We start from the raw sequence: 27,090 nt of genomic DNA on the forward strand, positions 1-27,090 counted from the left end.
AGAGATTCATTGGAGGCTAATTTATTACTTTGTATTAGAAAGTCAAGTTTTCTTTTCTAACTTAAATGGGGCCAGAGAGATGGCTTAACAGGTAAAGGCACTTGCTACCTAACCTGATAACTTGATAGTTTGATCTTTAGAGGCTGATGTGGAAGAAGAGAACTGATGCCTCCCAGTTGTCCTTTGACCCTGACAAGCACGTATGCATGTGCACATACCACACATAAACTAAATAAAATGTATCTTTAAAAGGGTTAAATGGCAAAATTCTCATTGAATATAAGTTGTTGGGGAATTTGAGAGTGGTTTTCATGCTTTTTTTCTTGTTGTTTTGTCCTGAGGACAGACACTTGGTCCATGTTTTAGCACTGGATTGCACACTTAATGCCCCTTTAGTTTATTTTGAAATATGGTGTCACTAAGTTTGCTGAGGCTGACTGTGAAAAGTATTTTGTTTCCTAATTTCATATTCCTTTTTAGAAGTGAACACAGTAGAAAGTATTTCAGAGAATGTTACTGTTTAGAGGAACAATAGGTAAAGATATGTAATTCAGGTCTCTAAACCTGTCTTTTTTTTTTTTTAAGTTAAAGAACCTATGTCTATTTTAAGTTATTGCTTATGCTTGCAAATATTTTTTGAAAGCGTTTACTATATACATTGAAGATTTGCTATTCAGTGGCTTGTGAAGCCACTTGACTCAAGTCATCAAAAGAGCTTGCTGCACCTCATAAAAAGCCAGCTCTGGGGCTGGAGAGATGGCTCAGTGGTTAAGAGCACTAGCTGCTCTTCAGAGGTCCTGAGTTCAATTCCCATTAACCACATGGTGGCTGACAACCATCTGCAATGAGATCTGGCACCCTTTTTTGGCATGTGGGCATACATTGAGGCAGAATGTTGTATACATAATAAATAAAATCTTAAAAAAAAAAGCCAGCTCTGACAATGTGTGCCTGCAATCCTGGTGCTATAGAGATAGAGACAGGAAGATTGCTGGGGCTTGCTTGCCAGCCCCTCTCAACAAATCGTGAACTATAGGATTGGTGAGAGACTCTGTCTCAAATATAAAGTAGAGAGCAGTTGAAGACAACACTTAACTTTAACTTGCCTGCACACTTAGTGCATATGTACTAACTTGTACACACATGTATCCACACACACAATGTTACTGTAGAGTTACCAAGTAACAGTTTTTATAAAGGAAAGTGGATAATGAGTTGGGGCCAATAATGAAATCTTACACTGATATTAAAGTTAAAATTCTTTTTAAGGTATTTATAAATTGTCTGGGAACTGTAGAAAGAAGCGGCGGGCTGTGTCCCGCCACCTGGCTAGCTTTACCTAAAATAATTACACGGAAACTGTATTCATTTAAATACTGCCTGGCCCATAGTTTCAGCCTCTTATTGGCTAATTCTCACATCTTCCTTTAACCCATATTTAGTAATCCGTGTAGCACCACGAGGTGTGCTTACCAGGAGAGATCTTAACCTGCGTCCATCTCGGAGAGGAGAAGCATGGAGACTCCTATGGCGACTGCCTGAAGCGTCTCCCCACTCCTGCTACCCAGCATTCTGTTCTGTCTACTCCGCCTACCTAATTTTCTGTTCTCTTAAAGGGCCAAGGCAGTTTTCTTTATTAAAAATGAAAGTAACACATAGACACTCCTCCATCAGGGAACTAAAGGAATTTTGGGAGATTAGGATGTGGAGACAAGTGTGTGGCAGATAAAAGCGGTTTTGGTGGGTTAAGTTTCATGGTTTACACAGTTTGGCAAAAATCAGATTCTAAAGGGCCTAAAGTGCTATGTTAATGCTTTTGAATTTAGCCCCGAACATTTGGGGGAACCAGTGAATGATTTTAAGCTTTCCAGTTATATGATCATAATTAATTTTAGAAAGATCCCATGTAGCAGTGTGAGGCAAGGAGGCAATGTAGGAGATTCTTCTCAGACCTTAAAAGACTTAGACATGAATGTGGTGGGTGCACTGCAAGGAGGCCAAGGAAGGCAAAATGCTTCAGAATTTGAGCTGTTCTTGGTTACATTACAAATTCTAGGTTACTCTGGGATACATAGTAAAACATTATAACGAACAAAAAATATTTTATTACTTGATAATAAAAACACCCCTAAAAGACATGTGGATCTATAAATCACAAATATTATTGAGAGTTAGAAATCAGGAATTGGTAGAAGTAGGGAATGATGGAACAAAGAAAAATTTAAGATAGTTTTGTATTTGTGGTTTAGAGCACTATACAGAGAATAAATTTAAAAATAGACTTGATGGTTAGTTATAAAAAGGTGGTTCAGATATCGACTTTATCCTACAGTATGTAGCGTGTATCGATGTGCCGTATCACTTTGTGTCAGAGACTTACTGCAGATGCGATAGAGAGCAAAGGCAAATTCTTCTTTTACTAGAGGTTGCATTCTGGGCCAACTGTGAGAAGTAAAATTATAAAATGTATTTACATGATAGTGATTCTTCCTTTAGCAAAAACACCCTCTCACCCCCAAGAAAGAGGATTTGGGGGCTGGAGAGATGGCTCAGTGGTTAAGAGCATTGCCTGCTCTTCCAAAGGTCCTGAGTTCAATTCCCAGCAAACACATGGTGGCTCACAACCATCTGTAATGGGGTCTGGTGCCCTCTCTGGCCTGCAGGCATACACACAGACAGAATATTGTATACATAATAAATAAATAAATATTTTAAAAAAGAAAGGTTTTGGAAGCAGTATAGATTAATTAGTGAAATGCCTACTTAGAAATTATTTGAGCAAAGTCTTAAGGTGGCTTCAGAGGGTTTGAGAAAAAAAAAAAAAAAAAAAAAAAAAAAAAAACAACCAAAAACTGAAGGTACAAAGGCAGGCCTGCTTAAGGATCACTGGGGAAGCCAGTGTGTGAGAGAAGAGACATCTAAGACCGTCAGACCCAGAAGTGTTGAAATGGGAGAAGTGATGAAGGTAGGTTGATGGCTGTCATCATGGGATGCTCAGAACAACCTTGGCAATGAAATCCAAGTTCTGGTCTCATGAATTAAATTTTATTTTCAGTACAGAGTTCTTCATGTTAAGGCATTCTTGTAGCGTTCTGTCCTTTCAGCATTGAACGAAGTTCATGGCGTGGTGCAGTGCCATGGTGCTTAGCATAAAAGTTCCTTCTTGAGTGAAGGAATAACACTTGCTCCCTTTTAGTAGTTTCATGAAGAGTTGTTTTGTGTGTGTCTGTATGCGTGTGTCTGTGAGTGTGCACACGTGTGTGAGTGTGCATGTGTTCCCCAACTTTAAAAAAAAATTGGGATTGTATTGGTAGTTTATTTTGCATTAAACTTCCCTTGACTTATTTCTGTGGTCATTTAATAATTGGATATGTGGTGTACCTAACTTATCTTAACTGGTTTCCTAAAGCTATTTGTATTATAAACAGTGTTGTGAAGAACACTTTTTATCTTTGTTCATATCCATAATTTTCCCCTCTACACATGATAAAGATTTCTGAGCTAAAGTATGCGTTTTTGTAGTATAGCTTCTTAATAAAGCAAAGCATGTTGAGTTGGGAATGTAGCTCATTTAGTAGAGTGCTTGGCTATTATGCATGAGACCATATGTTCCCAGGATCCAGGTTCCCATAAATAAGGCATGGTGGCACATGCTTGTAATCTCAGCACTCAGGAGGTCAAGTTAGGATGATCAGAAGTTCAGTCATCCTTGACTACATAGTGAATTTGAGGCTAGCCTGAAATATGTGAATTTCTGTCTCAAAATAATTAAAACATCAAATACAAAGCAAGTTATTTTAATTTTTTGCTATTAATCATCACTAAAATATAACTTTTCCTTCTTTATTAGTGAACACTTGTCCTGCTCTTTCACCTTTTTCTTGCATGGAGACAGCAATGTTTGTACCAGTGTGGAAATTAACCAACATCAACCTGTATACCTTCTCAGTGAAGAGCATGTCACCCTTGCTCAACAGTCTAATAGCCCATTTCAAGGTAGATTATTCTCATTTCAGTATTGGAAATTAAAACTTTCATGCTAGCAATTACAGTAGTAAGACAACAAAATAAGTATCATTAGTGAAATTAAAAATTTTATTAATGGGAATATTAACATTTCTGTGTTTTCTGTTAATAGCATCTTATATTATCAATGTGTTAATCATTTCAAGGTTGTATTGCATAAGCCATGTTTAGCATAGCTACCAAGGGAAACTTTTGATTTCATTTATACCATGAATTGTTGAACTCAAGTTGTTTTATAAGGGTGTTGATTGCTTTTTAAGTCCTGGAAGTATCTACTATTTTAAATGTAGTGTGTGGGTTTTTCTAAATTTTTGTGGCAGTACTTCATAAATATTTAGACTTATTTATCCACATTTTATTCAGGTTGCCCCCCCTTTTTTAATGAGTCAGAATAAAGTGTATGATACACACATATTTCCAGTTCATTTTATTTTGAAATGTATTGTTTTCTGATTTGGGGGTAAGCATATTTTAAACAATTTTCAAAATCTTAGCATTGTTTTTATATTAAAAATTATGAAGTGTAATAAATTGACTTTCTTAGTGTAATCCCAATGGATTTCCTTGTTGTATCCTTTTTGCAACACTGTTTATTATGGTTTTTATTGGCTGTAACAGTCTTTACTTACTTGAAATCTGCTTTGGTTTCTAGTTATCTTAAGTCCATTTGGACTAAATGGCACTCTCACGGGACAGGCATTCAAGATGTCTGATTCAGCTACAAAAAAATTAATTGGTGAATGGAAACAGTTCTATCCTATTTCATGTGGTTTGAAGGAGATGTCTGAAGAGAAGCAGGAAGATATGGATTGGGAAGATGATTCTTTGGCTGCAGTAGAAGTTCTTGTTGGTATGGATTCTGATATTAGTCTGAAGGAGAATAATAAATCTTGCGTGTTTTAGTTAGATTTTGTTTAATAACAGACAACCCCATTGGCGTCCAACACCAAACATTTTATTTCTTGAACATTACATAAGGGCTACAGCTTGGCTGTGATGGCTTTATGTGTCTTCTCATTGTACAGTCTAGGTTAAAGAATACCCAGTATCTGGGACACAGTGTTCCAGAATAAAGGAATAATAGGGACCAAGCCTAACCATATAAATGTATTTAAAGCTTCTGCTGGGATGTATTTGCTCACATATAATTGGACAAGGCTAGTTACATGGTAAAGCCAGAGTTATAGTGATGGAGGAACATACTCTATTGTCTATATATGCTCAAGAAGGGGGCAAGAGTAAAGGTGTTAATATTTGGAGGCTGGAAAGATTGACAGCTTGTATAGTGTTTGAATATTAGTAAAACTTTCTCCTTCAGTAACAGAAAATATCCGTAAGTACTTTCTGGTTTTGTTGTGTTCTACCTAAATCAGTTCTTTCCAGATTAGCTTTAGTCTCTATGTCTAAACATTCAAGGATACAGGTTAGCAAGGAGATCTGTTTCTGGTCATATTAATCACATAGCAGAAATAAGATGTTAAAGAATACTGAACCAATCTCTCCTAGCATATTTAACTCTCTTAAGATGCGGCATATAGTTAAGCCTGATGGTGTGTAAAAACACGGTAGGCGTGAGCAGATAATAGGGACAAGTTTTTACTGTAGTTAATGGAATCTAATAGTAATATCACATGTAAGGATTAACACATGGGAGGGCTGGATCTATCATCTATCTATCTATCTATCTATCTATCTATCTATCCTATCATCTATCTAATCTATCTATCTATCTATCTATCTATCTATCAATCATCCATCCATCCATCCATCCATCCATCCATCCATCCATCCATCCATCCATCCATCTATCTATCTATCTATCTATCTATCTATCTATCTATCTATCTATCTATCTATCTATCTATCTATCTATCTATCTATCTATCCTATCTCTTTATTTTTGTTGAATTTGAGACTCTTTCTTGTAACCCAGGCTGTTCCTGGACTCAAGACTCTCCTGCTCAACCTCCTGAGTCCTAGGAATACAGATATATGCTTGGCTTGCTTTTTTAAAAAATTGAAGCTATTCTCATTACTTCGTTTCAGTAAATACATTGTTTGTTATTGGAATAGTTATGACAGAAACAGAATATAAATGTTTATTAGACTTTTAAAATAGACAAGAAAGCAAAATGATCTATGATCTAAGTTTCCTGATTGCCTTCATTAAATTTATAAATTAAAATTTATAATGTAATGCACCCTGGTCAGCTGTATGAAAATATTAAAAAACAAACAAATGCATCTATAGATAGAAAATGTATGGTTTATTGGCTTAAAGTACTTGTGGTACAAGTGTAAGGATATGAGTTTGGATTCCAAAACCTACATGAAGTACAGTATTGTGTTTTCCTGTAATCCCAGCCCTCCTATGGCAAGATGGAAAGTTGTGATAGAAGCAGACCTGGAAGCTCACAGGCTAGTTAGACAGCAGCCGTGAGACCTTGTCTCAAACTATGTGAAAAGTGAAGACTGGTGTCTGAGTTTATCCTCTGCCCTCCATACACTCAAACACATTGATACGATATCTTTATTTATATAAATGTGATGCTATCTTATTAGGCTTATCTTTTACTACAGTGCTTTTCAGTGAAAATAATTCCATTACTGAGAAATTGGCAGCTGATTTTGTTTTTGTTTTGTCCTTTCTGTTCTTAGCGGGTGTCCGAATGATCTACCCAGCTTGCTTTGTTCTAGTCCCTCAATCAGACATTCCTACTCCTAGCTCTGTGGGATCCTCTCATTGTTCAGCTTCTTGCTTGGGTACCCATCAAGTGCCTGCTTCCACAAGAGATCCTGCTATGTCTTCAGTTACTCTTACCCCACCCACGTCTCCTGAGGAAGTTCAAGCAGGTATTACTCTAACTGCATTATTAGCTGTGGTTACAAATCTGTTCATTTGAGTACATCTGACTTACACAGTTTTTATCTTGAAATTGTTTAAAACTTACTGGAAGATTGCAAGCATAATGCAAAGAACATATTCATCTAAATTCACACTTAAAACTTTTGCTTTTACCCTCTGTGTATGTATACATTGATTATAAATTGGTCTTTTTTCTGACCCTCTTAAGAAAGCTGTAGACTTAATTTTTTGAATCTTAGAACTCGCTCTGTAGGCCAAGCTGGCCTCGAACTTACAGAGATCTGCCTGTCTCTACCTCCTGAGTGCTGGGATTAAAGACATGCGCCACCACCGACTGGCAAATTTATTTCTTATTCCTACATATTCATTGCACTTTCAAAATTAAGACAACTCATACACATATATAATGGCAAATTTATTTCTTATTCCTACATATTCATTGCACTTTCAAAATTAAGACAACTCATACACATATATAACACGTGTGAGTGTGCACACACATGCATATACATTTTGTATGTGTGTGTGATTGCTTGTGTTGCTGGGAATTAAACCCAGGACCTTCATAATAAGGTCGTATTCTACTACTGAGCTAAACCTGGAACCTCTGTTTTTAATCCTTCAAGTCTTGAAGTCAGTATTGGCATGCTACCATCCAATTTATATACCTTACTCAAAATTTTTACTCTCTGCATTTAAATAAAATTTTTTGACCCCAGAATGTCACTAGACTTATTACCAAATAGAGAAAAGAGCAAACCATACAACAAATTAGTAAAATTCCCACGTTACTTTTCAATGTTTTCACCTTTCTATAGCCTCTTCTTCTTTGTTTGTTTCCAGTTGATCCTCAGTCTGCCCAGAAGTGGGTCAAATTTTCTTCAGTATCTGATGGCTTCAACACTGACAGTACTAGCCATCATGGTGGGAAAATACCCAGAAAATTAGCAAATCACGTGGTAGATAGAGTCTGGCAAGAATGCAACATGAACAGATTACAGAACAAGTATGTATCTTTATTTTATTTATTTGTTTGTTTATTGTTTTTGATCAAGATCTCACTGTGTATCCTTGACTAGTCTGGAACTTGGTTTGTAGACCAGGCAAGCCTCAAACTCACAGAGTTCCAGCTGCCTTTGCCTCCCAAGTGCTGAGATTAGAGGGCTGTGCCACTATGTCCAGTTGTATCTTTTATTTTGAGATTTAAAACTTGTCTGTTGGTTAAGTACGAGTATGAAATAAAAATTGTGAAAAATTAATTTAAAAAAAATTTAAAGATTAGAGCCAGGCAGTAGTGGCACACACCTTTAATCCCAGCATTTGGGAGGCAGAGGCAGGCAGATCTCTGTGAATTTGAGGCCTGTCTGTCCACAAGAGTGAGTTCCTGAACAGACTCCAAAAAACTACACAGAGAACCCCTGTCTCCAAAAAAAACCCAAGAAAACAAAAGGCAAAAATATAAAGATTAAATTGAACTCTAAAAGAAATTTTATATATTCTAAGGAATTTATAATTTACTTTAGGAGGAAGTATTCTGCTACATCCAGTGGCCTGTGTGAAGAAGAGTCAGCTGATAAAATAGCATGCTGGGACTTCGTTGAAGCCACACAAAGAACAACCTGCAGTTGTTTGAGGTAAGTTTATTTCTAGTTGGTGATGCTTACATGTATGTATTTATTATAGTTAAGATGCTAATGCTTTGTTTGGGGTATCTTTGGAAATATGGTATGGTAGGATTTTTTTTTCCCAAAAAAGAAATGTGAGAAAAGATAGATGATAATTTTTTAAAAATTTATTTTATTTTATTTTTTTTAAATTTATTTTATGTACAATGGTGTGAAGGTGTCAGATTCCCTGGAACTGAAGTTACAGACAGCTGTGAGTTGCCATGTGGGTGCTGGGAATTGAACCCAGGCCCTCTGGAAGAGCAACCAGTGTGCTTTACTGCTGAACCATCTCTCCGAACCTTGATAGCAGCTATAGGCACACTTTTTGTGCTTGTTTCTAGGCTCTCTAACTGTGCTTCCCAGGCTGGCTTTGAACTTGAGATTGTCTTGCCTTAGCATTCTAAATGCTTGAATTACACTTATGCATCACCATACTTGGCTCACACATCTCTGGAGGAACACATTTCTTAATTGTAATATGCCTGAGAAATTTTCCCAGGTGTGTTTATAGCAGAGATGGTTTTCATGATTTTTAAAATATACAGTGTTGAGTTTTGTGTAACAAGTTTTTATCCTTGGTAACTGTTGGCAAGTTACTGAAATAAGATTATGAAGTAATGGTTTTACAGGAGGCATGACCAAAATACCAGCTTTCTAGTGAGTTGCATTGTTGAAAGATTTGTAGCAGAATGGATTAGCTTGGAGTTCATTGAGCAGTTGTATTCATTTTTATATATTGAGGGCTTTTGTTGAGATTTGTTTGTTAAGCTTTATGACATTTTTGTCAAGTTTATTCTGCAGATTAAAGGTAGATGGTTTTACAGATGCTTGACATCTGTAACCTTGATTTGTGATTGAATATGTACCTACCTCTGTTTTTCCATGAAAATGATCTGAAGGAATGGAGTCCCTGCAGGTTGTGGCCAGAGTTCTTATTTTTCATTTTGCTTTTGCTTTTTTACATATTAACTGTATTTACTTGAATATATTGACAGACTCTGCAGTGTTGTGGTATGTTTTTTATGTACATTTAATGTTTCTACTTAGACTCTTTGGTCTGAATCATCTACTTTTTGAAAAGCAACATTGTTGAAACTTACCTGTATGGATAGTTTAAACTATCCATATTTTAATTAATGATATTTTAATTAATATTTTAATTAATATTTAACAGATTAAACTAGTTAAATACACATGTTCCTGAACATAATTTAAGAACAGGGGTTGGCAACCTAAATTCAGTTTGTTAAATGTAGTCCACTCCCTGTTTTGTTGTATGGCCTATGAGTTGGAAATGATAAACATTTTAAGTATTTTGTTAATATGTGTCTGGGTATTTTGTCTGCATGTATGAGAACAATGTGTATGCAGTGCCCTGAAGGTCTGAAGGGGATGTAGGATCTCCAGGTATGAGCTGCTATGTTTGTGCTGGATATTAATCGCAGATGTTCTGGAAGAGCAACACATGCTCTTACCCATTGAGTTATTGCTCTAGCTCCCTGATTTTTTTACATTTTAAAGAGTTTTAAAAATTAAAGAAGAATATTTTGTGAGACATGAAAATTATCTGAAAATCAAATTTTAGTGTATATATAAATAAAAATTGATTGGAACACACCCACATCTTATTTTTATATTGTTTGTGGTGCTTTCACTCGGCAGTGGCAGAATTGAATAATCATGTATCACTTTATGTGGGCATATATTTTGGGAAATTCTGGATCCTTAGGCTATTTTATTTTGAAGATCATAAAGCACAACCCAAGACAGTTGTACTGTCATTAAGCAGTGTATATTCTGGGACCACTGATGGATATGTGGTCCATCATTGTCTGAAGTGTTGTGCTGCCTGTGACTATACAGTGCTTACTCTAGTCCCTTAGAGAAGGTTTTTTTTTCTTTTTGACCCTATGTTAAGATTTTTATTAGGCAAATTTTGTTTGTTTCTAACATGTACTTTTGTTTTAGTCCTCTTGACATAATGAATTTCAATTACATTATGTAAAGTGATTTTAGGAGAATACACTAAGAAATACATATTGTTAGCATTTAAATTCTTGGCCTTAATCTAAAAGTTTGCTTTTATAAAGTTACTTTCTTTCATATTTTAAGGCAACATCTACAGAGATTTTGATATATTGAATTAATAAATGTACCTTTTCCATTTATTTTTCTGTAATTTTGGGTATATGTAGTTTTTTTCCCAAAGCATACATAGTATTTGATCTTTCGACTGCTTTATTTCCTTTTCTTTTTTGACATCAAATGTTCATGTATTAGCTATTTGTAGGTCTACCTCATTGCTTTAAAAACTTAATTATTATTAAATATTCTACTGAATGGTGGTACCATAATTTTTTCTAGATTAGATAGACATAGTTACTTCTGGAACTTTTTGCTTTGTGTTTCTTGTGGTTATAGATTGTTACATATTTTTTTCAATATTTAGTCTGTGACAAGAGCTTTCGTAGACTCAGAATACATGAGTGAGCAAACCTCTTGCTAAAACCCATACCCTGGAAGTGATGCAGTAATTTCCTTACAAAAAAATATTCAGGTCTCTTTTTCAATTTAAGAGTGAATGCTAGGGAGAAAGTAGACTAGGTGGGTAATCTGATAGTTGTGAGCAAAAGAACTTTTTAAACTCTTGAGACGTGAAAATGAGTATCAAGTTTACTCAGTTTCATATTCATAAATTTAAGGCATTCATATTTTTACATTTTTCTTGTGCATGCATTGATCTGAAAACTATCTTCAGAATTATTTATTATCTTAGGGGATAAAATTGTTTTGATTGAGTTTTTATATTGGTCAGGTAGATTAGTATACTTGTTAACAGGCTGTAGTCTAGTGAAGTGTTTATTTACCGAATCGTTACTTAAGAAAGCAATGTCGTATTTCAGATTTCAACTTTTTTTTTAAATTTATTTTTATTTTATGTGCACGTATGTCCAGGCGAGGGTATCAGAAACCCTGGAACTGGAGTTACATACAGCTGTGAGCTGCCATGTAGGTGCTAGGAATTGAACCCTGGTCCCCTAGAAGAGTAGCCAGTATTTTTAACTGCTGAGCCCTCTCTCTAGCATCTTAGTCAAATACTTAAGAGCCATATAGAGGACATTTTTATCATTGTAGTAGAAACTTACTTTAGAGCTTTAATTATATTCAGCATATTTAGCATGAGTACTTCATAGAAAATTGCTTTCCAATATGTCACACCAGAAGAGACACAGGGTCTGGTTATCTGTCTTCTAAGAATGTTTAAGTGTAGTCAGTTTGAGTGGCCCATGCTTTTAATCCCAGTACTCAGAACGTGGAGGCTACCCTGTTAGCTCATAGACAGTTTCAGGACAGCCAGTATTGCATAGAGAGTTTCCATCTTCCCCCAAAACAGTTTGACTACAAGTTGATACTTTGACTTTTGCACTGAAGTTTCTAACTATAAATCGCAAATAAAGATAGTTTTCTTCTTTTGAGATCTTTGATTTTTTTTCTTCCCTTGTACTAGATACATTTTTAGTTAAGTATTAAGTAGTAATGATTGGAGTTAGTATTGTTCCTTTGTTTTCTCACTTACTCTCTTAATTTAATGAATACTGTAGATTTATTTCTTTTTAAATCTCATACCTAAAATTTTAACTAGGATAAACTCCATTTGATTGTATTGATTGTTTTAAATTTTACTGAGCTGAATTGTTGCTAATTTGTTAATTTGCTCCTGTTAATGATGTACACTTGTGTTCTTGAAGAATATTGGTGTATGATTTTCATATACTGTTTTTGATTCTAACATTTGTTTGGGTAATGGGGATTTGGTTTCTTTCTATCCTTTGATTATAGGTCATGTTTTTTCCTATGATATCCCAGACTCTATAGGAATGAATGTTGCAGAATGTTCCATTATCAGAAATTTCTTTGAGCCGGCCATGGTGGCTCATGCCTTTAATCTCAGCACTTGGGAGGCGGAGGCAGGCAGATCTCTGTGAGTTCAAGGCCAGCCTGGTCTAGAGAGTTCCAGGACAGCCAAAGATACACAGAGAAACCCTGTCTCAAAAAAATCAAGGGGGGGAAAAGAAATTTCTTTGAAAAAAAAATGCTTGTCAGTTTTTTTTTTGTTTGTTTGTTTTGTTTTGTTTTTCGAGACAGGGTTTCCCTGTAGTTTCTAGAGCCTGTCCTGGATCTAGCTCTTGTAGACCAGGCTGGCCTCGAACTCAGAGATCCGCCTGCCTCTGCCTCCCGAGTGCTGGGATTAAAGGCGTGCGCCACCACTGCCCGGCTTGTCAGTTTTTTAGAATTCTGGTTTGTTACATTTGTGTATTTATTGGGTCAGGCATGCACATGCAGCAGTGAGCATGTGGAGATCCAGGCAGCATGTGTGGATCTCCAGGGTTGACTGAGGTAAGCAGGCTCTCAGGCCTGTGCTACTGCTGTTTTGTTCTTTCTGGGTATCTCTGATTTAACTAACAAATAAGGTCCCCAGAATTAAAACTTAATAAATATTGAATTTAAGATTCCATACTCAATTGCCTTGTGAGATAATTTCTTAGTGTAAAAAGAAATAGAATAGAAAACGTGTCTGTCAGTATCGTGAAATGGAAGCCTCATTTTGAAAGAGATATTAGATCCAACAAAATTACTAGATTTTAAGGGATAATTTAAGTCCAGGACTTAAAATTTTTTAAAAGGTGGGTTTTATGTGCCTAAGTGTTTTGCCTGTATGTGTGCCTGGTCCTGGTAGAGATCAGTAAAAGGCATTAGATTGTTTGGAATTGGAGTTAAACTGGTTGGGAACCACCAACGGCTGTTGTGACTTGAACCCAAGTCTTCTGTTTTCGGTTCAGAACTGCTTCATGCATAAAGAAAAGGTTGTTTTAAGCATTTCTTTTTTTTCTAATCTAGTTAGTGATCCCTTTCTTCTGTATCCAAATCTTGAGAGAACATAAGTAGATCCATCTTTCAAGTCAGTTCTAGCCCTTTCTAGTCTAATCAGTTACTGCTGTATTATAGTTAATGGCTAAGTTTTGGGCAAGCCATTCTTAACATTTACTAACTCTAAAATACCAGGTATATTTACAAATGAAGAAATTGCAAACTTTATACTTTTTATTTTAACTAGATTTTTGTGTTTATTGAGATGCTAAGATAATAAGATGATATAGACTAATAATTAGTTATTTGATCAGAGAGCTATTAAGTGAATATAAGTGAGTTGACTTAAAAAAATTTTTAGAAGTTGTATTTTATGTACACGAGTGCTTTGATTACAAATACGGATGTGTCCCATATATATGTGCCTGGTGTCAGTGGAGGCTAGGAAAAAGGCATTGGATTCCTTGGAACTGGAGAGAAATATGGTTGTGAGCCACCATGTAGGTGTTGTGAATTGAACCTGAGGCTTCTGCAAGAGTTAGTGCTCTTAACCACTGTGTCATCTCTCCAGTCTGGCAAATTAGCTTTTATGAATAATTGTTCTATATGTTTTTATGCTTAAGATCACTGAACAACTTTCTTAAATTCAAATAATTCTATTAGAATTGTGTATGAAAAACATGATCTCAAGTATTTCACAGTCTTGCATACTTTGTATAATAGTTGTACTTTTAAGTAAATAACTAAACCTATCTTTTAACTTTTCAGGCATAAAAGTCTCAAAACAAGAAATACTGGGCAACAAGGACAGGCCCCATCTTTAGGGCAGCAACAACAAGTACTTCCTAAGCACAAGACCAATGAGAAGCAAGAAAAGAGTGAAAAGCCACAAAAACGCCCCTTGACTCCTTTTCACCATCGTGTATCTATTAGTGATGCTATTGGCATGGACACAGACTCAGCCAGCCAAAGACTTGTGGTCTCTGCTGCAGACAGTCAAGTGAGATTCTCAAACATCCGTACTAATGACATAGCAAAGACCCCGCAGATGCACGGGACTGAACTGGCAAATTCTCCTCAGCCTCCCCCACTTAGCCCTCATCCGTGTGATGTGGTTGATGAAGGAGTGACTAAAACACCTTCAACTCCCCAGAGTCAACATTTTTATCAAATGCCAACACCGGATCCCTTGGTTCCTACCAAACCAATGGAAGATAGAATAGACAGTTTGTCCCAGTCTTTTCCACCTCCATTTCAGGAAGCTGTAGAACCTACTGTGTATGTTGGTACAGCAGTAAACTTGGAAGAAGATGAAGCTAATGTAGCCTGGAAGTATTACAAAGTCCCAAAGAAAAAAGATGTAGAGTTTTTACCACCTCAGCTTCCAAATGATAAATTCAAGGACGATCCAGTTGGACCTTTTGGACAGGAAAGTGTAACATCAGTTACAGAGTATGTATATTTCTCAATAGTCACTACTATAAGTTAAGAGTAAAAGGTGTTGTAACTTCTTAATGCTATGACTCTACGATTTTACAGGGTTAAGATTTATAAAAATAGATATTCCGAGTACTAAATTTGAATAATTTCTGTAGTATGTTTATCTCTGAAGGAAGCTCTCTATTATGAAGCCGTTTAGCCACAAATATCTGGAGAAAGTAATGTGTAAAAACTTCAGTATCTTACCCAACTAAAGGATTTTGCCTGTGCTCTCCTATTACTCCTTCCATGCTCCTGAGCTTGGCACTTTCTGTGTCTACGCATGCCTTATGGTTCAGTTAATTCGTATCATTGCTTTGAGATTGTGTGTTACTTGTGGATATGCTGTAGTTTGTCTCCTCTCTTTTAGGTAGACATCATCTTGTCTGTTTTTTATAGCAGTAGAGTAGGTAGCAGCAAATTGAGGAGGTGGCTGCATACTTCCTTGTATGTGGATTTCTTTAGTAAACATATCTGAAGAGGAATTGCCAGACCTTCAGATGATTCCATTTTCAGTGAAAAGGTTAGAGCCAGATTGCTCTTCAAACAGCTGGCCTACGGTTTATACCATTAGGAGCCAATAGACCATGAAAACCATGTTGATTTTCATTTTCATCCCCTTGGCAAGATAAGACTATTTTGACTGCATGAAGAATGACGAGGCTTTATCTTAACACATGTTTATAATTTTCTGGTGAGATTAAACATTTAAAATGTTCATTAAATAGTTAATGTTCCTCTGTGAATAACCTTTCTAAATTTTAAGGGTCTCCTTTCCTTTTGTATTTATTCTTTCCATATATTTGGTACTAATCCCGTACTATTAAATACACTATAGATATCTTTCTACATCTAGTTTGCCCTTTTGTTCACTTTATATATGGCATATTTTGGGCAGAACATAGCTGGCTTTCTTTTGGGGCTTTCTTTACTTTGTATATTGCTTGGAATATGTTCCTAGCCTTTCCAACAATTTTAATGTGTATTTTTTTTTTTTTATTTTTTATTTTTTTTTTTTGGTTCTTCGAGACAGGGTTTCTCTGCAGCTTTTTTGGAGCCTGTCCTGGAACTAGCTCTTGTAGACCAGGCTGGCCTTGAACTCAGAGATCCACCTGCCTCTGCCCTCTGAGTGCTGGGATTAAAGGCGTGCGCCACCACCGCCCGGCTTTTAATGTGTAATTTTTTAATGCTATGAATCAACCACCAAAACACCTTTATATTCCTTTGTTAAATTTATTTTTATGCGTATTGTTGTTTTGTCCACATGTATGTCTGTGCACCATGTGTGTGCCTGATGATCTTAGAACACAGAATAGGGTGTTGCATTCCCTGGGACTGAAGTTATCGACAGTTGTGAACTGCCATGTGATGTGGGTGCTAGGACTTGAACCCCGGTTCTTTGGAAAAGCAGTTAGTGCTCTTCATTGGCTATCTCCCTAACTATTATATTCTCTCTCTCTCTCTCTCTCTCTCTCTCTCTCTCTCTCTCTCTCTCTCTCTCTCTCTCTCTCTCTCTCTCCCTCTCTCTCCCTCCCTCCCTCCCTCCCTCCCCCTCTCCCCCCTTTTTTAAAAATTTTTTTTTTCATGTCAGTTTCTCTATAGCTTTGGAGCCTGTCCTAGAACTAGCTCTTGTAGTCCAGGCTGGCCTCAAACTCACAGAGATCCGCCTGCCTCTCCCTCCTAAATGTTGGGATTAAAGGTGTGCGCTACCATCTCCCGGTTTATATGATGTGTTAGAATTTTGTTTTTTTGTTTTTGTTTGCCTGCAGTGCTTGACATCAAATCCAGTGCTGTGTGAATGCTAGGCAAGCTGTCTGTCACTGAGCACTAGCCCCAGTCTTTGGTTTTTGTTTTTGTTTTTTTTTTTTTTTTTATAAAGTTTGTTTTGCTTTATGTGCATGGGACATTTTAACCTCCAGCACATGCATTCCTAGTGCCCTTTACTAGCCATTGGGTCCTAAGGTTATGAACCTCCATGTGGGTACTGGCAATTGAACACAGTTCCTCTGTAACAGTAGCAGGGTTGGGGAAGTGGGGGAGTGTAGCAACACCTAGAGCCATCTTCATGTTTGAGAGAGAATGCTCTGTTTCTTTCTCGTGATTTTGGGTGCCGTACACAGTTGGAGAAACTTCTTTAACAATCAGCTATGGGCATGATGCCTGAAAGTATAGTCTTTTTAAAAAGTTAAATACGAAGGAATGGGTTTCATTATGCCATCTTCATCAAATACGTCATTATATTTTGTTGTTTGTTCCTCTCTCCACTGTCCTTTTCTGTGCCCACTCTTCTCTGTGACTGGCTCTGTTTCTTTGGATAATATCCTGTTTTTGCTTTCAAGATAGGGTTTTTCTGTGTTACCCTGGCTCTCCTCACTGGTCCTGAACTCAGAGAGATCTATGTGCCTCTGTGAGCCTCTGCCTCCCAAGTGCTGAGATTAAAGATGGGTACCACCATGCCCAGCTATGTACCATACTTTATCCATTGATGGACATGTAAGCTGTTGTGTAGCAATGATCCAGTATACTTAAGTATCTTTGGATCATGTGGTCACTTTAGTTTTTGTTTGTCTTTTTGAGGAACTTCTATACTGATTTTTATCATAGGAGCCTCTATGCTGATGTACAGTATATATGTATATATACTGTATATGTATATAGATATACATGGTTGTACCGGAATTTAATAAGCCTTCATTTCCTCCTATCATTGCCTGCATTTGTTGCATTTGTTATTTTTTTTAAGGTAGCAATTTTGATTAGAGTGAGATAAGAGTCTCAAGTTTGCATTTCCTTGATTGCTAAGGAAAGTTTACCCTGCCATCTATTTGCTTTCTGATTTAGCCACATCTTCCTTAAAAAAAAAAAAAAAAAAAAGTCAAACTTATGCTTTGTGTGGTCATTCATACTATGTCAGAGGGAGCAGAGGGCCATTTACTCATCATCATATGGTGTTTCTTGAAAGTTGAAGGGAATTTTTCTGATTATTTTATCCAAATTATGGCTTGTTTTTACTCTTCCAAATAACTGCCTCTCCTATATTTTTTTAATTTGTTACTTGTACATTTCCATATTTGAAATTATGTATTAATGGAGTCTTTTTTTTTGCTAGAATGTAAGCTCTACAAGGGCAAGGACTTTTTGCTGCTGTGCCTCTCTTAACACAAGCACAAGGTGTACAGGTAGATGCACACCTGGAGTAATCCTGTGCACATTGTAGAATGTACATGTTTGGATGAATCAAATGACAGTGTGTCTAGAGTACCTTGTTCTTTCCGGGTTGGATTTTCTTACATATTGTAGAAATGTGGCTATGAGTATTTTTTATATTAGAAAATTTAGGAATGTGTTTTTATGGATACATTATATTCATAAGATCTAAGAATTCTAGCCATAGCTTTAAATATATGTCTTGACTGCTTAAGCTTATAACATTTAACCTCAAAATCTGTTACAATTACTTGACATTTTTCTCATTGAATACAAATGAGAAGAAGCATAATGTAGAAAAACAGCATGCAGAGTAGAATGGTGCTTGGTCATGATTATATAAGTTAAGGACATGACTTGTTTCTACTTCTACCTATTCCTGGTCTCCCTTTCCCCTCATCCATAGATAAGGGGGGGAAACTTGAATAAATGTTTACTCTTGGTTTTATTTAAACAAATTTAAATTTTTATTTTGTGGAATTGTATGTCATCCTTTTTGTTGTTACACCAGATACTAAAGTTTGTATTCTATAAGAATTCCTCTTTAGTTCTGAGCCTTGTTTTTGTAGCATATTGGTAGATATCACCTAAGGTTAACTAAGGCTCTGTTTCTATGTTAAATCAGAATCATTTATGGGATATATAATAGTTCTGCGTCTGATAGGTTGGAAGTAAGAGCAAGAGATTAATGTTTGTCGCCCTGTAGTTCTTTCCTTTTACCTGGAATTATTGGAATGGCAGTCATTCTAGTTCCATCCTCAGGTGACATTTGCCAGTGTTCACTTTTAGTTGTTATAGCTAAAGGAGTGTTTTTGACATCTGGTAGCTGAGACCAGAGATACTGCTAAGGGACTTTTTAAGTGTACATGGTAGTATCACACAACAAAAAAAATAATATAGCACAACCTGTCATGTTGTTTTAATGTGCCTTAAAAAATCTTTTATTATAAAAATCTTGCATATAAACAAACATCATATATCAACATTAAACAAGCTTAAAGTCTATACAATTTAATGAATGTATATCCAGTTATAATTGGCATAAGCTATATTGATAATATAGCTTTGAACAAACGTTTGACCTCTCTGTCACTAACTTAAATGGGCCAAATGATTCATCATTAGTTCCTTTAGAATTGTGGATATCTGACTTGATAGCTGGTATTGCTCTGAAACATAGTCCTAAAGACTTGGTAATTCGGTACCTGGTATTTATACTTTTAAGAAGAGCATTATCTCATTGTAGAAAGTGCTAAGACTAGTTAGAGACAGATGGTTTATGATTCACTATGTTTTTTGATGGCATCTCAACAATCTTTTCTCTCTCTCTCTCTCTCTCTCTCTCTCTCTCTCTCTCTCTCTCTCTCTCTCTCTCTCTCTCTCTCTCTCTCTGAATGATGTTGAGACAGATTCTCTACTATGTTGCTCTGACTGGCTGGCCTGGAGCTCACTATGTAGACCAGGTTTGTTCTGAACTCACAGGCATCTGCCTGCCTCTGAGAGTGCTGGGACTAACAGCTTAGGTTACATGCCTTGCCCTTTAACAATGTCTTTTTGTAGGAACATCAGAAATCCCTTTTCCCCCCCTAAACTTATGTATTTATTTGGTTTCTTGAGACAGGGTTTCTCTTTATAGTTTTAGCTGTCCTGGAATTCGTTCTGTAGACCAGACTTAACCTTGGGCTCAGAGAGATCCTTCTGCCTCTGCCTCCCAAGTGCTAGGATTAAAGGTGTGTGCCAACATGCCTATTTAGAAATTTTTTATAGGGTATATATAGGGAGTTGGCTCAGTGAATAAGAACACTTACGTCACAAGCAGGTCTTAATTTTAAGTTCCCAGCACTGATATTAGAAAGCCAGGGTTTGTGGCTATGTGCACACATATAACCCCATAGCTTTTAGAGGCAGAGATAGGAAGATTGCTGGGGCTTGCTGGCTAGCAGCCTAGCTCCAGGTTGAGTGGGAGATTCTTTTTCAAGGGAACAAGGTAGAGAGAGTGATAAAGCAGATACTTGGCATCCTCACATGAACTTGCCAGCCAACAAGCTGCCCCCCCCCCCTTCCTTTTTTGGTTGTTTTATTTGGAAAGTAGATCATTTTAAACGATTACATTCTTTCTCCTTTTCTGTTTTTGAGACAGGGTTTGTCTGTGTATCCCTGGCTGTACTGGAACTTGCTCTGTAGATCAGGCTGGCCTTGAACTTAGTGATCCCTCTGTCTCCCAAGTGCTGGGCATAAAGGTATGCAGTTTGGACATGTTTTAAACAGCTCAGACTGCAAATTATTTGTATTTGTTAGGAAATTAGAAACAGCAAGAATAGGAAGAAATATGGATGTTATAAAGTGATTTTTCAAAATAGAAGTGCCTTGAAATAACAACTGATAAACTTAAGAAGTAAGGTCTTGGTAAACTGTTAGGGTATGGCTAAAAAATAACAGCATGTCCTTGTAAAGGAAAGGGAGTCTGTATACGGTCATAGAGAATCTCTAAATATAAACTTTAGATCTGAGGTATATGGTTGATGCATACATACAGGATCTTATGCATTGTGGTTTGGTCACTAATTAGATGATATGAACAGTACCTGTTTCCCTGAAGGAGAGGGATTGCCATACTGTTCATTTTCCCTTCTAACCCTGATAACTTAGTTATGCATATAAGACATGGACACTACAGAAATATGATTTCAGTTTGAAATGCCAGCAATTTGTACATGTGTCTTAAGTTCTTAGTAAATCAGTGAGGTATAGGTGGCACAGGGCAGGAATGCATCTGAAGAATTTTTTTTGTGTGTGTGTGTTGCCTTTTATAGGTCTTTGCCTTCGTGGATAATTATCAGTTAGAGGAGAAGCTTAGAACTTTTGTTTTCCATTCGGTATAAAGAAATGTTTTACACTGTTGGTGCTTCAAGTATGGTACTGTGCCGCATGAGTGGATAAATGACGTCTGTAGATTAGCTCAGTTGGTACTTGCTTAGCATGCATGAAGCTGGGCTCAATCCCCAGTACTGTACTGAAAAAGTCAATTGTAGTGGTGCATAATTTTTCTTTTTTGCAACAGGGTTTTTCTGTAGCTCTGGAGCCTGTCCTGGAACTCATTCTGTAGACCAGGCTGGCCTTGAGCTCACAGAGATCCACCTGTCTCTGCCTCCTGAATGCTGAGATTAAAGGCGAGTGCCACCACAGCCTGGTTTATATGTATAATCTTAACACTTAGGAAGGAGGTGGTTGTTGGTCAACCTCAAGTACATAGGCAATTAGAGCCTAATCTTGGTTCCATGAGATGCCATCCCCCCCCCCCCCCCCCCCCCAAATAAAGAAAAATGAATAAGTGAGAGAAGCATTTCTCTTTATATACTATGGTGTTGTTTTGTTTTAATTGGGTATCATTTGTTTCTGGTACTGGAGTTGCAGATGATTGAGAGATGTCTTGTGGGGATTAAATCTGTGTCCTCTGGGAGGAGAGAGCCAGTGCTCTTACTTAACACGTTGCTCAAGCCTGGATATTCTACAGTTTTAATAGTACTGCCTAACTAGTACAGAGGAATATAGTTCATTATTGCTCAGTAAAACTATTCCTAGACTTTTATGTGTAATAGTTTATGAAAACTTTTTCATGAGCTGTATAAAATATGATTCCTTCTCTAGTTGTTAGAATTTGCTAGGAAGAAGGGACAGTTGGGGATGCAGTATAGCATATCCCATATGCAAAGTACATATTTCTGTGGCAAATAATCTGTCGTCTTCGTTATTTTTATTTTGTTAGTTATGGTGGAATCTGTTTTAGGATAGAGGCCAACAATCTTTTAAATTGTGTGGGTAGTTTAGTTTTTTTGAGACTAGGAGAGTTTGTTGTTTTTGACCCTGCTTGCCTTTTGTCTCCTAAGTGCTAGTAGTTCACATGTACTCTACCACATCTGCCTCAGGATTGAAAAAGTAAAATTATGGTGCACACCTTAATCCTAGCACTCTAGTTGTAGAGGCAGGTGGATCTCTTAAATTTGAGGTCAACCCTGTCTACATGGAAGTTCCAGGACAGCCAGAGCTACATAGAAAGACTCTGTCTTAAAACAGACTAACAAAAAAGATTTATTTTTTGTGTTTGTTGTTTCAAGACAGGGTTCCTCTGCGTTGTTCTGGCTGTCCTGGAACTAACTCACTCTGTAGACCTGACTTGTCTACAAACCCTGAGATCTGCCTGTCTCTATCTCCCAGTGCAGGGATTAAAGGCGTGCATGACCACTCCCCCCAGCCCCTCCGCCTCTAACAAAAAAGTTTTAAAAATAGGAAAATTCCTGCTAAGAAACATGGTTGTTTTAAAATTCTTTCAAGGGTTAGCATGTTTTAATGGAATTTGTGGATGCTTTAAACAACCTGCTTTTTATTTAGATGCTGTTTCTGAACACTGAGGAAAGAAAACCACTTGAACCTAGCTCTTCACATTTTGTTCTATAGTTAGGATACATTAGAATGTCTTAGTTATTTTCATCATTAGAACTCCTATGTTATATTAGAACCACCAGATATTTACTGTATGTATATAGTTACAAAATTCATTATTTGATCTCTGAAAGGTAGTTTTGAATGTTTTTGTTTCATAGAAAGAAGCCTCTGATAAAATAAACTTGTTTTGATTTGACTGTACTCAAATTCTTTAAGAATTCTGTTTGCTTGTTTTTTAATGCAATAAAGTCATACTTTTGACAGTTCGAGGATTGCTTCTGAATATGGAGATGATACTAGGGATAGTATCAGTTAAAGAAAGTGGGAGGATTTTGAGATAATTCAGTTTTTCTGTTTTTAACATTTCCTTCTATAGCTTTTCTCCTATAATTGTCAATGCATATTGTCAAACCTTGTCTGGATGAGTTCTTTTGAATAAAGCATAAAAGTATATGCTAGGTTTTATGTGAGTACATATCAAAAGAGTGTGCTGTTTTCTTAGTGAAAGGAAGGAGTTGCAGTTAATGAAAAATACAAAGGCAATCTATTTTGTAGTTTGGGCTTTTCAATGGTGCCTGTTATTACTGTAGATACCTGATCTTCCAGCTTGTGTTTAGCTATATGTGAAAGTTAGGAAAGGAGAGGTGTTATTTATTTTCATAAAAGCTTCTGTATACTATGTATTTGGATAGAGACATGATAATTTGTTTGAATCTGGTCCTTTACAAGTTATACTTTTATTAAGATTTTAATGTAGACTAATGTACAGTGTCATTTTATATTAACCTTATTATGACTTGATATTAATGACTACATTTAACATCTTTGCATATGCCAGTGTCCCCAAGATCACTTCAATAAAAGAACAAAAGTTATCTTTTGACAGTACACTTGGTTTACTCTTTTTTTATTTTTTAGTAGAACTCTGTGCAGTAGGTTCATCCTTTTAATAATGTTTAACTGCACACTAGTTTTATGCTTCTGCCAGAAGATGGCTTAATATGAAAGAGATGATTTGTTCACCTTCAGAGATTGTAGTGTCACTTTGTCTAGATGTTGGGGAGTTTAATACTTTACCATTTAAGTAGGTGTTGGAAGATGAATGATTTAGTGTTTTTCATCTCTATTTTTGCCAGTAAGTGACCTTGGCAAACTATTTGTTGCCACATAATTCTAATCACTTAGAGACTGCCCCCATATCCTTTCATAGAAGGTTATTTTTAGTTAAAAAAGCATAATACAGAAAATTACTGTATTACAAATATTCATATTAGTGTATTGTTTTCAGCCCAAGTTATTCAAGATTTGATGTGATAAGGTGGAGTTATTTTTTTAGAAAAAAATTCATCTGTTTATTGAAAGAACTATTCTAATGAGTAATTAATACATCCACTGACACTTGTGACTAGTTTGTTTCTAGGAAGCTTGGAATGTTAGCTTTGGGGATTAGTCTAGTGTATGTTTAGTATATGCTTTAGTATATACTTGAGCATCTGCTAAAACATTTGGGAAATGTTGGATTTTAGTCTGATGGCCTCTGTTTCACTCTGTAAGGAACCAAGTAGAGCTAGTGTTGGGCATTAATATATTGAGGTTTGATGTTATTCATAGAGCTTATAGTCTGGGTAATAACTTACTGCTCGTTCAGAACAGGGAACCAGTGGCATCCGCACTTGTTTCTCCTTTTGTGTGTGTTGAGGTGCATATTGAGATGGGATCTCATTTTGTAGCTTAGCTGCACCTGAGTGCTAGGATTTCCTGCGTAATCATGCCTGGGTCAGTGCTTTCTGATGTATAAAGAATGGCTTATTTCACAGTGCAGGATATTCTATTTTAGGATTATTAATGCCAGCTAGTTTTGTCTGTTTAACTACCTGTCTTGTTTCTTGACACTCATTATTAGAGATGATTTAGTGAGCAAAAAAAGATCACTGATGTGGTGGGGCTTTTATTTCAATGAGAATGATAATTAGGAAGGTGTTATGAATTATATAATATGGTGGGAGATAAGTGCCACCGGAGGGACAGGGTACAGAGCAGGGCTAGAAGCATTAGTAGCATAATACAATTTTAAATACGGTGGTCATTATGAGGTTCAGAGAAGGTGACATTTCAGCACAGAATTGAAGGAAGTCAAGGAAACAAACTGACAAATGTTGCAGACAAGGGAGCAGTCAGGACTGTGTCTGTCCCATGTAAGGGGCATTAAGGATGACCCTGGAAACAGGGAGGAAGGGTGGATGAGAGGAGACGTGGAGTAGAAGCAGATGAAGCTTAGAATTTGGTGTACTCAGAGTGAAGTAGTTTTGCAGAAATGGATGCCATTTTTCTGACAGCTTGAGGACTTGAGGTTTGTAAACCTGAGAGAACAGGAAATTGGAAGTGTTAAAGTGCCTTATTTTCATATTAGTGATTTTGTATTCACATACACTGGTCTGGAATATATACTTTAAAGAGTTTGTACTGTGCCCTGCATCTTGTAGCTGCACTCTTTTAACCGTAAAATCTAAGGCTTAGATTACTTTGATTTGTTAGTTTCTGCTTCTTTGTCTTTTGAGTTTCTCTGCTGTCTTTTCTTATTTTGTGTGCTTTTATTGTTTTCCTAGAGTGGTAGTGGAAGCATGCATTCTTTGTAGTCACAGCGTTGAACCAGGAGACTAATCATATACAGATTATTTGGCCTAGTGCTTTTATTTTCTTGTTGACTTCATTATTAATGAACAAGGCCTTTAAATCTTCAAGTTTAAGATATATTTATTCATGGCAATAAAAAAAGGATAATTACTTGTACAAATTATATGAAAGTATCTTGGCCTTTTTATATTACGATTCCTTCACAGTATCGGGCTTTGGACAAATCACTTGGAGTTTAGTTCCATTGCTCTGTTGTTAAAATTGAAATTATAATTACATTTATAAAATTAGAAATTGTAGAGTAAATGCAAATAATTCTAAAAGCTTCATAATAGTTGTTTTAGAATTTTCAAATGCTGTTTTGGATAGCAAATATTGATTTTCTAATTTTCTAATTTTTCTAATTTTGTGCAGGTTAATGGTGCAGTGTAAGAAACCTTTAAAAGTTTCTGATGAAATAGTACAGCAATATCAAATTAAAAATCAGTATCTTTCAGCAATAGCATCTGATGTAGAACAAGAACCTAAAATTGATCCATATGCATTTGTTGAAGGAGATGAAGAATTCATTTTTACTGATAAAAAAGATAGACAAAATAGTGAGAGAGAAACTGGGAAGAAACACAAGGTAAGTAGGAGAGATCCTATCCTACCATGTGCATACTGCCGGGCACTTATGGACACTTGGTGCTACATTCATTTATTCCTTTCTTTGTTTTTGGTGGTGCTGGTTACTGAACCTAGGGCTTCATGCATGCTAGGCAAGCACTCTTATCACTGAGCTGTATCCCTGTCCTCACTCACTTTTCTTTTAGAATAGAAAGATGAATCATCTTTATGTAGATATGTGTGCACCAACTACCATAGGTAAATCAGGGATATGATACAATTTTGGTTAGTTTCTGATGATGAAAAGATTTGTTGTTACATTTTCAAATTGGCTACAGAGTATATTAAACTTTGATCAAAATTAGAATTAGAATATTTAGGGACACTATTTTGATACTAGGTTAAATAAATGCAGGGTATTTTTGAGTATGTGATTTAGGAAAATTACCTTCTCCTTAAAAGCAAAAACTTTATAAAGTATAGGTGATGAAAATTCTTAACTGTGGCTGGAGAGATGGCTCAGTAGGTCAAGATGCCTATTATCTAGCCTGAGAATCTGAATTTAGTCCCTGGGTCCTACATGAGGGAAATAGACATCTTCATGTTGTTCTTTGAGCCTCACACTTATGGTGTGGCATACACACATGTTGCACACACATACAAATAAAATGTAACTAAAATATGCATATGATTAAAGTTTTAGATTACATACTAAATGATCTGTTAGGTAAAAAATAACCATCAGATAGGATTTTGTAGTTAATATTAAATATAAACATTGAGAATTAAAATTTTTAAATGACGCAATAATGTTTACTATAAAACAGTTAATCTCACAGAGTTTTACTTAGCTGTACTATGTGCCAGATACTAAGTTTTGTCCTTTTGTAAATATGACTTGGAAAATGTATAGTGTGTCTAAGTTCCTGCTGCCTCTCTCAGGCATGATTCTTGGGACAGATTCTGTAGCATCCCTGTGAATTAAATATATCTGTAAGATGAACACACTGATTGTTTACTGTAGTATTATTCATAGTTGAGTTTCTTGGCATACACTTTTAGTCTTAATATATTGTCAAGAGACTGAGGCAGAAGGATCTCTCCAAGTCTGAGACCATCCTGGTCTACATGGCAAGTTCCTGGCCAGCCAGGGCTGCATAGTGAGATCCTGTCTCAAAACAAATGAGAAACCCAAACCAAACTAAACAGTAAAAAGAGTGACAAGCCAAGTGCAGTGATGTATGCTTTCTAGTCTAGTACATGGGAAACTGAGGCAGGAAGATGGCAAAT

The 27,090-nt window shown here is 36.3% G+C and overlaps 1 protein-coding gene across 1 annotated transcript in view; it reads left to right on the plus strand.

Annotated features, from left to right (window-relative positions):
• The window catches only part of Med13 (mediator complex subunit 13), a 93,468-nt gene that overhangs the window by 23,971 nt on the left and 42,407 nt on the right, over window positions 1–27,090 (plus strand). The window contains exons 4-10 of the mRNA XM_038325940.1: window positions 3,851–3,996; window positions 4,679–4,876; window positions 6,685–6,879; window positions 7,736–7,898; window positions 8,416–8,526; window positions 14,197–14,880; window positions 25,606–25,819. Coding sequence (XP_038181868.1) covers window positions 3,851–3,996; window positions 4,679–4,876; window positions 6,685–6,879; window positions 7,736–7,898; window positions 8,416–8,526; window positions 14,197–14,880; window positions 25,606–25,819 — 1,711 coding nt within the window. The remainder of the gene's footprint in view (window positions 1–3,850; window positions 3,997–4,678; window positions 4,877–6,684; window positions 6,880–7,735; window positions 7,899–8,415; window positions 8,527–14,196; window positions 14,881–25,605; window positions 25,820–27,090) is intronic.

The sequence above is a fragment of the Arvicola amphibius genome, chromosome 4 (genome assembly GCF_903992535.2).
Source record: "Arvicola amphibius chromosome 4, mArvAmp1.2, whole genome shotgun sequence".
NCBI classification, from domain to species: Eukaryota; Metazoa; Chordata; class Mammalia; order Rodentia; family Cricetidae; genus Arvicola; species Arvicola amphibius.